At 45.9% G+C, this 11520-nt stretch overlaps 2 protein-coding genes across 2 annotated transcripts; both read left to right on the top strand.

The window, feature by feature from the left end:
• The first annotated feature begins 721 nt into the window (after window positions 1–721).
• On the top strand, window positions 722–5866 carry RPL23 (ribosomal protein L23). Its single transcript, XM_082861533.1, has 5 exons — window positions 722–833; window positions 1392–1475; window positions 1777–1905; window positions 5505–5618; window positions 5726–5866. The coding sequence occupies exons 1-5, from the start codon at window positions 821–823 to the stop codon at window positions 5806–5808; spliced, it is 423 nt and encodes a 140-aa protein (XP_082717659.1). The 5' UTR covers window positions 722–820; the 3' UTR covers window positions 5809–5866.
• Window positions 5867–8462: 2596 nt separating this feature from the next.
• SPMAP1 (sperm microtubule associated protein 1) lies at window positions 8463–11132 on the top strand (the record flags this gene model as incomplete). Its single annotated transcript, XM_082859845.1, has 3 exons — window positions 8463–8669; window positions 10023–10122; window positions 10975–11132. The coding sequence occupies 3 exons, from the start codon at window positions 8463–8465 to the stop codon at window positions 11130–11132; spliced, it is 465 nt and encodes a 154-aa protein (XP_082715971.1).
• Between the last annotated feature and the right edge of the window lie 388 nt (window positions 11133–11520).

Here is an 11520-nt window from a genome sequence, read left to right on the forward strand (position 1 = left end):
TTTTTTCTACTTTTGTTTTCATAGTACTTATCACCATCTAACATACTATATACTGCAATTACTACGTCTATGGCTTAGTATCTAATACCCACCTTCACCACCACCCTGGCTGAATGTAAGCTCCACAGGGCATGAATGTTGATCTGTTTTGTTCTCTCATGTAGTCTAGCGTATGCCCAGAACAGGATCTGGCATAAAGTGGTCGTTTAATAAATATCTGAATGAATACATCGACAGAAAGAAGTCCGAAGAATGGGAGAAGTTGAAGCAGTGAAAGGAGTAATGAATAAAGATATCTAAAATACAGATGGGTATGGGACCAAGCACACACATATGGAATTATCTGTAGCGCTATAATGGTACTTCTCAGTTATATCACAACCTAATGAAACCGTTTCGAACTCTTTCCCTCTAGCCCCCGACGCCGTGTGTTCTTTGGAGGCCCCTATACAGCACAGACCGTTTAATCATTTCTGAACCTCTAGCGTCCATCCAAGTCCCTGGCACATACTTATTGCTCAGAGAGGTTTTCCGATAAATTAAACCAATGTTTCTGTGTCCCAAACAACTACTTTCGAGTTCGTATTCGGCGTACTGGGTACCACGGACACTCCTGCAGCCCTCAACCACTCCTCCGCCCACTTCACAGCAAGAGTTCTACGCTATGTCCAGGATTTGTGACGTAATAAGACCGCGCCCTGGGGAAGAGAGGCGGATTGAACGAACACCGGGTCACGTGACCATGTTGGGCGGGGCGTTGGGGTAGAGATCTCTGTGGCCTTTTTCCCTGCTTCCTTTTTGTCACTTTCCGGCGTTCAAGATGTCGAAGCGAGGTAATTTTTGGCCTTGGGAGATCCTTCGCCATCTGTCGCGAGGTGGCTGCTGGCCTCGCCGGGAACGGCGGCCATGGACAGCTGGGACGCTTTGCTCTGCTCCGGGCCGGAGAGGGAGGGGAGGGACACCGCGAGAGCACCGGGAGAGCCCCCGAAAGTGACGGGAGGGCCTGGAGGGTTGAGTTCGCAGCATCCAGTCGTGATTCTTGGCTGAATCCCGCGGGTTCACTCCGCGCCTAGCGCTTCAGTAATGGGGTTGGAGTTAGACTGGCTTAATCCCCAGAGTGGGCGACTTGTGCCGTCTCCCGCCTTGTAGGAAGAACTACGTGGTGCAAAAGTTGGATCGAGAATTGAGTCGTCCAGGTCCCTTAATCTCAATGTAACGTGCTAAGAGTGAGGAATTGGCTGTTTGCCTTGAGAACTGGGTGGCACATGGGGAGGGGATAAGGAGTCCTAGAGAGAGCGAAACTACGGTGTACCGCTCCCCGAAGCACATGCGAATGATTATATAGCTTAAGAATGTGAAGGGACCTCTCCTGATTCCCTTCTTACTTACAGGACGTGGTGGGTCCTCTGGTGCGAAATTCCGGATTTCCTTGGGTCTTCCGGTTGGAGCCGTGATCAACTGTGCTGACAACACAGGTGAGACCTTCGGCTGCACTCTGCCAAACTGCCCCTTTTAAAAGCACTCAGTGGGCCTTTTGCTAATGACCCACTGAGCCGTCAAGAAAGGGCAGAGTGAAAACACCGCTTTTGGGTGAAGCGGCAGCATGTTGTGTTGTTTTGCTTCAATCGGTGGTGTGACAAGGTGTTCCACCTGGGGGAGGACTAACTTCTTGGGAGTGTGTGTGGAGGGGGAGGCCTTGGAGGTGTTGGAGAAATGCAGAACTGCCTAACAGGCTCTCTAAAAAAACTTTTTGTTGTTGTTTACTTCCTTGTATAGGAGCCAAAAATCTGTATATCATCTCTGTGAAGGGGATCAAGGGACGACTGAATAGACTTCCTGCTGCTGGTGTGGGTGACATGGTGATGGCCACAGTCAAGAAAGGCAAACCAGAGCTCAGAAAGAAGGGTCAGTAGAGAGACCAAATCCTCCTTTTGGTCTGTGGACAGTTGAAGGACTTCTCCCTCTATTGGAAAATAGAACAGTAGTTTTACCATTCTCAGGGCCTCTTAAAGCTTGATTTTCTTTGAGAGGCAGTGTGAGTTAATCTGCAGTTGAAGTTCTATTCTTGCTGTCTTAAAGACCATTCTTTTATTTTTATTGGCATATAGTTGCTTTATTTACAATGTTGTGTTAGTTTTTACTGCACAGCAAAGTGAATCAGCTATACATATACATATATCCCCTCTTTTTTGGATTTCCTTCCAATTTAGGTCACCGCAGAGCATTGAGTGGAGTTCCCTGTGCTGTACAGTTCATTAGTTATTCTCATTAGTTATCTATTTTTCACATAGTATTGATAGTGTATGTATGTCAATCCCCATCTCCCAATTCATCCACCACCACCACCCCACCCCCAGTTAAGTTCTTAGTTGGCTTCCATTGTAAGCTAGGGGCTTTTCATATTTACCCTGCCATTTCTCCCAGCAAGTTCAGCCAATAGTTAACAGACCACCTCATATATTTATACCTATAGAAACAAAAGCTCTGTCCTTCTGGGATTTACAGTCCATCCACATAGTTCTTTCCCCAGCTCTCCTTTTAGTTCTTGGTTGTTTTGTTCCAACTTAAATCCCTTCCTTTGTGCCTCAGATTTTTGCTGTGCCCCCTACTAGGGTTGTCTCTTCTATGAGAGCAGGTCTTTAATTAATTGCTGACTCCTTAGCTACAAATGAACATGGTGGTTCCAGGTGAGATCACAGCCTTAAGACTTAAGTCACCTCAGGCAAGTTTCCTTTTCAGGAACTACTAATTTGAAAAGGAATAATTATACATAGATGAGATTAACTCAGGGTTGTGACTTGTCAAAAGTTTGGCATGGTTGCTTCTAAATGTCTTCTGGTAGAAACTAAAACAGGGAGCTGCTCATTGCTTAATCGTGGACAACCCCCAAAAGTTTTCCTACTAGATGTATGGGTTAGAAGGGGGGGCCTCAGACACTTCTGACTTGACTGACTTTAGAGCTTCTGATACTCAGTATACTTGAGTTTCCAGCTCCTGAACTTTTCTCCTGTGCCTGCTTAGTTTGTCTCTGGCCTGGGATGTTTTGCTTTTCCTGAGAAGTCCTCTTAATGCGCAGTACACGTGTGACAGGTCTCAGCCGTGTATCACAGTTACTCTTTGAAGGTCTGTATCCTACTCTATCCCCAGGTGTTTAGCCTTTTGGTCAGAAATCGTACTTTGTTGACCTCTAATATTCACTTGGCTTGGTAGGCAAGGAATAAGCATTGTGCCTAAGCATTGATAAATCAATGTGTTGATTGGGATCAGCATGCAACTAGACAGGCTTTCCTCTTAGAACACTTGCTGGGTCTGGTGTGTGGCCTGGGGAGCTGTCAGGGAAGGGCAGAACAATTGTCCATCACTATGGGTGAGGTGGCAGCAGGGTGTGCTGTCTCTCTCAGTCAGTTGTGGGACAGACCAGAGGACACTCATGGTTTTAAAAATAGTTCTGACTTTCCAACTCTTAATTTTTTCTTTGGTCCTTGTTTCTTCTAAATGAATACAGTTGACCCTTGAACAACGAGCAACGTGGGTTTGGACTGCATGCGTCCATTTACAGATGTTTTTTTTCCCCCACAATATATTACTGTACTACGCTATCTGAGATTGGTTGAATCAGTGGATGCAGAGGGTCAACTATAAGTTACACATGGATCTTAGACTGCACAGGGCTGGCGCCCCTAACCCTTCATTTTTCAAGGATCAGCTACATCTCCTGGCCTTAGACTTAATTATAACATACAGAAATGTGGAAAGGAGCGGGACTGCAGGACTGGAAATCCAGAGTCCTGTATTCGTGTGGCCTTATTTGCTGGATGCATTTGTGAGAATTTAAGTAGATGAGAGTCCAACGGAGGAGGGTCTCAGCCAATATTATCTGTCCCTCAGTGTGTTTCCCATTGTTAAAAAACTCAGAGACCATCTATGTACATAGATAGTACTTGCTTCAAGGATAGCCAGGATCTCTGTCCTTAGAAGATCCTGCATTTCTAGTGTCTGATATTAAATATGGAAATGTAACTATTATCCGTACTTTAGAAGAGGAAAACTTGAACTCCAGAAGATTAAGTAACTTGTTCAAGGTCTCCAGGTTACTGTCAGTCAGGATTTGAATCCATGTTTTCTTTTAAGTGCAGTAGATGCTTTGAATGTCTGGAAAAATGTTCACTTTAGGAGCAGGTAGCGTTTTCTGTTTGTTTGATTTTTTAAATTTATTTTATTTTTACTTATTTATTTTTGGCTGCGTTGGGTCTTTGTTTGCACAGGCTTTCTCTAGTTGCGGCGAGCGGTGGGGGGGGGGCTGCTCTTCGTTGCGGCGTGCGGGCTTCTCATTGTGGTGGCTTACCTTGTCGCGGAGCACGGGCTCTGGAGCGCATGGGCTCAGTAGTTGTGGCGCACGGGCTTAGTTGCTTCATGGCATGTGGGATCTTCCCGGACCAGAACCCATGTCGCCTGCATTGGCAGGCGGATTCTTAACCACTGTACCACCAGGGAAGCCCTGGAGCAGGTAGGTTTTTAAAAGTTACTTATGACCCTGGAAAACATTTCCTCAAAAAGTTAAACCTAGAGTTAATTAAATAAGAAATAGAAGTTGAATTTCAGTTACCCAGCTCTTAGACCTCCAAGGGATGATCGTTTTTAATATTTTATGTCCTACTTTCCAATGTAAATGGGACCATTACCTTCCCATAACCCATTTTTGCTTCACAAATGATTGTCTTGCATATTAAAAAATTACAGAAGTACATAATCATTTAAAATGGTTCTGTTCTGTGCATGTGTCCTGAGATATTTAGGTTAATTCCAGTTTTTGCTCTTAAAACAACATGTGCCCTGCAGTTAGAAAGGCATAAAGTGCTAATTTTTAGGTTAAGGTTTGTTCTTGGAAGTTTTGATATAAATTGGGATGGAATATTGCAAAATGAGTTAATAGCTTGGCCTCTCCACTCATTCAGTGTGAGGAGGGTCCCATTCCCAATTCTATGGCATTAGGATCTTTTAAAAATTTATTTGGCTGTGCCCGGTCTTAATTGTGGCACATGGGATCTCTATTTGCGGCATGCAGGATCTAGGTCCCTGACCAGGGATCGAACCCAGTCCCCCTGCATTGGGATCAAAGAGTCTTAACCACTGGACCGCCAGGGAAGTCCTGACATTAGGATCTTAAATAGTACCCACCTCTTGGGTGAAGTGAGGAAAAGTATAGAAAGTGCTTAGCAAGTTTCCTGCTGGTGTGTTGCTAATCATCCTCCCAAAGTACAGATTCACACCTGCAAGGAAATGCAGGCAGTTTGGACTTGAAATGAGTAAGGTCTTTCCTTAAGGGGTGATTGGTGTTTGCACTGTCTTTCACACTTGATTTTAGGAAATGAAAAGCTAATGAGTATACATTCTGTCCAAATGGGAAATGTTGGAGAGCTAGCCAAGGTGTAAGTTGCTTTCTCATGGTGGCACTGGAACTTGGCAGGTTAAATGACAGCTGCTTTTTTTTTCCCCCCCCTCAGTACATCCAGCAGTGGTAATTCGACAACGAAAGTCATACCGGAGAAAAGATGGTGTGTTTCTTTATTTTGAAGATAACGCAGGGGTCATAGTAAACAATAAAGGCGAGATGAAAGGTAATAAAGAACGCACATCATTGTTAGGCTTTTGAGATTGGATGGTTTAACTTGAGTACAAGGAAAGGGCCCTTTGAGCTTATGTGTCACATCATTCTTTTATGCAGGTTCTGCCATCACAGGACCAGTTGCAAAGGAATGTGCAGACTTGTGGCCCAGGATTGCATCCAATGCTGGCAGCATTGCATGATTCTTCGGTGTATTTGTAAAAGAAAACAATGATAATAAAAATTATTTGCTCCATGTCACTCTTCTTGACACCACCTAACCCTTACCCCCTCTGTAAAATAAAACTACCCAGTGCAGACTTTCTGTGGGCATGTGTAAAAAAAGATAAACAGTCTTTGCACTTCTGTCAGCGTGCAGACTTTGGGGACTTTGCAATTTCTGCTGTAAAAACTTGAGTTTTTTAGTTCTTAAAATAAATTTCAGGTGGTACATACCACTTGGTGACAGGTTATCCCAGGTGACTGCCTTACAGTTAGAAAGGTATTTGAGATAAGGTAGCGTATGCTCAGATCCTGAACACTCATGGAGTTCAAGGAGTGATGTGAGTAGGAACCAGGTATACGCGTATATATGTGCACTTCTGCAGTTAACAGGTTTCCTTTGGGTAAGTTGGCACATAAATGAGTTTATATTTATAAAACCTGCCACATAATAATTGCTCTCATGGAAGATGACTTAAGTTGTTAATATCTGCAAGTTTTTTGCTATCAAAAGTATTTTGACATGATGGTCTTATATCTGCCAAACCCTAGCTTGAGAATAAAAGATAATAGAATGCCAGCACGACAGGCATGAGCCCTGGCAAATTCTGCCTGAAGGTATTGAGCATTGTAGCTTTTTTTTTTCCAATCCGTGACAGTTGATTTAGGTGACATTCAGGGTCTGGGGAAAATGAGCACTCCAGTCTGGCCTAAAGATGTTGGAAGAGGATTTTTACGCTAAGTTTGTGTCCACTTATCTAGTATCTGGAAATTGTTTTATCTGTAAGATTGGGTACGATGAAAGGCTGAGGATTAGAGTGTATGTGAAGACCCTAGCACAGAGTCACTTGGTGAGATGACTTCTCTTTTGTACTTCAGATTGATGTCCTTCAGATGTACCAGAACTAGAAAGCAGTGATATAAATTTATTCATTTATTTTATTAATTTTTGGCTGCATTGGGTCTTTGTTGCTGCGCGCAGGCTCTCTCTATTGCGGGGAGCGGGGGCCACTCGTTGCAGTGCGCGGGCCTCTCACTGTGGCTTCTCTGGTTGCGGAGCTTGGGCTCTAGGCGTGTGGGCTCCAGAGCACAGGTCCAGCAGCTATGGCGCACGCAGCATGTGGGATCCCCCCAGACCAGGGCTCGAACCCATGTCCCCTGCATCGGCAGGTGGACTCCTAACCACTGCGCCACCAGGGAAGCTTGGTATCAAGACTTTTTAAAGGTCCCTAAGAGATTCTGAAGTGCAGCCAAGATTGAGGACCAGTCCTCTGTCTAGACTGAGTCAGTCTTGGTTTTAGGAATATTAAATTCCAAAGTCTAAAATAGACCGGTCTTCCTCCCCTACCCCATCCTCCAGGCAGGTGAATTTCAAGTCTTTAATGTGACATGAAGTCCCCAGGTACTCCATTTAAAATGAATCTTTTTTTATCCCATTGCATAATATGAAATTTCTCACCTGCCTTCCTCAAATGTGAGGTGAGAGTTGGGCCTGTCATTTTTTTTCCCCTCGTCCTCTCATGTTCTTTCCAGGTTCTCTTCACGTTTTAATAGAATGGGCTCAAATTATAGACTTCCTATAATTTCAAATTTGATTGCTAGGAGCTCGCCTGTCATAGTGTAGAAAAATTACATATGCTGAGTATTGAGATGCTGGGATTGGTGATTATTACGTGTAGGTATAATGCAACCTTTTTCTAATTAATACATGTGCCTTTGTATTATATATAATGTTTATGTTACTAGTATTATAATAACATAAAAGAATTCCTGGATTTATTGCTTCATCTGTAAAATGATAATAGCACCTCAGAGTTGGTGTGAGGAGCAGAATAATTTGTATAAGCCACTTTGATATGTAAAGCATCCATGAGTTTATTCAAGGGGGAAATTTGGGAAGTAAAAAATATAAAGGAAGGAAAAATCACTTGTAACAACAATAGGGAAGATCACTGTTCATGTTTTGCTGTATCCTATCATACATACATAATATTAGAGGGAAGTATGGTACTTACTGTTTTATTGATAAGTATACAACTTTTACTGTTGGTTTTAAATTTTAACGGGAGGAGGAATAGCTGATGAAAAGAATTGGGTGGGGAGGGGAGAAGTGCTTTAAGTGGGTTTACTGGAAATCAGGAGATCTGAATTCTGGTTCTGGATCTGCCACTAAATGGATTTAGGAAATATTCCAACATTCTGAGCTTCAACTTCCAGTTCTGTACAACGAGAGTTGGACGTAGATGCTCTCTGATCTCTTTCTGATCCTTTGTGGGTACAAGCTTTTCAAGGGAACTGGGTTTGGGAAATGTATATAATAAAGTGGGAGCAGAGAACCTTGCTCTTAAAAGGAAAACAGGGAGCTGGGCCCGACTGCGTTAACACTGCGCACATTCAGTAATCCACCTTCTCTTCAATCTCTTGATTCCTCTTGCATGGTTCCCTCCTAGACATCCCTCACCTCTGGACCATTTAAGCAACTTCCCCCGTAGCCCCGAGAGCCTACCTCGTAGGATGGGGACAGTACGGTTTGTGTCACAGGGGTCTTTGACATAACGTAACAATGCGCAGGGGAGCCCCCACCTAGGACCCTCCGCTCCCTCTAGAAAAGTCCTCGGAGGCTGCGGTGGTTAGGATGGGGCATTTTTGCGCGTGTCCCCTGTGGCTGGAGAAGCGCTTCATCTTGGATGGAGTGGCCGTGAGCACCATGGCCCGCACCTATGAGCACTTGAGGCCTAAGCTCTGGTCGGCGATTCCACCCTACAACGCGCAGCAGGACTACCACGCCCACCGGTACTTCCGGAGCCGCGTGGTTCCGCCCATCTTGCGGAAAACCGATCAGGTACAGGAGCGCCGTGGAGGACCCCACCGTTTGTGCCCGCAGAGCTTGGCGCTCGTGGCGGGGCCGACTTCCCAGATCCGGGCGTCTCATGGCAGCGCCCTCACCACCAGGGAGGCTCCCCGACTCGCACCCTCTCAGTTTTCTTAATGAAACCCGGGAACTGGCGGAGGCGGGAGACAGGTGTTGAGCGCGAGCTCACTGAGCTCACAGAACCACCTTCCACGCCTGAACTTGAGAATGATTTCATTTTGGGTTTCTGCAAGCCTCTGCCAAACAAATGGGTTTCGTTGTCGTTTTTGGCATCACGGATCCACCCTTTGGGGTGACCTCCCGCCGCAAATTCTCAAAAAGCCCGACAATCGGTAAAAAGACAAAGAACTGCCTAGGTGAGGCGCCCTCGGTCCGGTGACGTCATAGTTCAAGAGGGCTCGCTCGCTGCGACCTTCTGTGAGCTGACTGGAAGGAAACCTCCCGAAGTTCTGCAGCCCTCGCTTCTCCCCAGGCCTTTTCCCTCGTGGATGTTGCCCCTCCCCCGCAGAGTACTTCCCCTGGATCAAAGATTCTGAGGCTATTATAGGCTCAGCTCCAATGTTTTTCAACACTTTTGCTTCCAATATTTGTGTCTATAATACATGTCAGTGACTTAGGGAGAGGAGGACTTAATGCGGGTTATTCTATGAACAAATCTTGGGAGTTTTTGTGGTCCCGGGTGTTCGTGTGTGCACATGTGTGTTCAGTACATGCATATGGACACACACATCTGTGTGTGCCATGTTTGTGTTTGCTGTCTACTCGTGATTTTTATAGCAGAAGGAGCCAGAATCTGGGGGAAAACTCGAGAGTTTAAAAGCTTGAAAAATAATATGGTGTACACACTTTTGAATTTTTCTATGTTCCATTTTGTAAGTATTCTTTAATCGTCACAGACACCATTTGTGGTAGGTATTATTTTCATTTAAATGAAGATCATGTTTATTGAAACTTTAATATGCCAGGCCCTTTATTTGAAGGCCCTTTATATCTCACTTAAATTTCAAAGCAACCCACCATTTTACTGATGAGGAAATTGAGGTCCAAAAAAGCTGTGTCATTGTCCTAAGGTCACACAGCTTGTTAGGGGTAGAGCTGGAATTAGAACCAGTCTCTCTGGTGTTAGACATTGAGCCCTTAACTGCCAAGCTACACTGCCTCTCCCTGAAAGGCAATAAGTCACTAAGTATATTTAATCTGTCTGGCCCTGTTACCCCTGGCTGTGACCTCTCCCTCCCTCCAGCAAGCCCAGAGGCAGGGGTTGGACTGTGCATCTCTCTGCATCATGACTGATATAGTCTGCATTTTCTCCCTCATTCTCAGGATCATGGCGGTACAGGAAGGGATGGCTGGATAGTGGATTATTTCCATATCTTCGGGCAAGGACAGAGATACCTCAACAGGAGAAACTGGTCAGGGGCAGGCAAGTGCGACACCTCCCTTTCCAGTCTCACCATGGTCCCACCTAGGAAGAGTGGTGTGCATTCCACAGAGCCATAAAGAGACCTGGTTGGGGGAAGAGACCCAGGGTCTGACTGCATCCTCTAGCTCTTCTTCTCATACATGAGCAGATGGTGTCACAGTGCTTCCTATTAGTTATGGAACATCCGCTGTATGTCAGGTGCTTTTTACCCTCAGAGTATCCCCAGGTTACAGCCAGGGAAATTGAGGTTTAGGGAGTTAAAATGATTTGCTAAGAAGGGCTGAGCTGGGGTTGGAATTCTCCTCTTTCCAACGAAAGCCTGTGTTCTTCTCACTGCTCCCAGAGCAGGCTGTGTCCTGCTCACTCTCTAGGCCCCATTTAGCAGCAACAGGAAAAGGGAGAGTTGAGACCTGTTTTTCTGGCAGGGTGAACCCTCCTCCCACCCCAACTCCACCACCCTTTGGCCACATTCTAGTCACATGTCCCCTGGCACCATTGGCCAAATTGAGCTCATCCATTTTCTCCAGCTGGGTCAGATGCAAGGGGGAAATTTTCTCTGTTCTCCTGGCAGCAAAGCAAGTTCAGCCAAGCCCAGAAGTTTCTGGCCCTTCCTGTCCCAGCATGTACCATTCACGCTCCCCTGCATGCTAGTCCTAGGATGAGGCTTGGTTTCTAGGATGCCATCTGCCTCCTCCACCTCACCAACCCTTGGCTTTTCAGGATTGAGGGTTCAGCTGGGACATGGGAGCACAGTGACTACACCTGGATTGGCCTCCTATCCCAGCCCAATGGGAGTGGGGAAAGCAAGAGGGGGCTGAATACAGGCTCAGGCCTTTCTCTCTGTCCCGCAAGGACATTCCCTCCAGCAGGTGACAGGACATGACAACTATAATGCCAATGTGAATGCGACCCAGGGGTTCAATGGTCGGTTTGGCTATCGCCGGAACACCCCAGCCCTCCGCCAGCGCCCATCTGTCTTTGGAGAGGTCACCCAATTCCCTCTCTTCTAACAGCAGCTCTTCTCTTCACACTCCTCGACCTGAATTTCTGAGATGTGTATATGAACTCTCAGTGTTATTTGATATTAAAACTTTTGTGTGTGTGTCTCCAAGTGTGCCGTTTCTTCTTTGAGGCTGGCGGAGGGGGCAAGCTAGTTTCTCCGTCCTCGGCTTCCCTACCCTATGGAGGAGGTGAGAGGAGAAAGGGCATCTCAGGCTGTGCCTTAAACTCCATGCAAACGGAGTGCCAGGCTTGAAAGGAGAGGCCTCAGGTCTCCCCTGCCGCTGCGATAAGGAGGAACGACACTACTTAAGCCCACATCCAAGCTCTTCCCCAGGCATCGGGACGGCCCAGGTCAGAAGCTGGCTACCGTTTCCATCAAGAACGGAGCAGGCAGTG

The sequence above is a fragment of the Leucopleurus acutus genome (assembly GCF_964270905.1).
Source record: "Leucopleurus acutus genome assembly, chromosome: 19".
Lineage (NCBI taxonomy): Eukaryota > Metazoa > Chordata > Mammalia > Artiodactyla > Delphinidae > Leucopleurus > Leucopleurus acutus.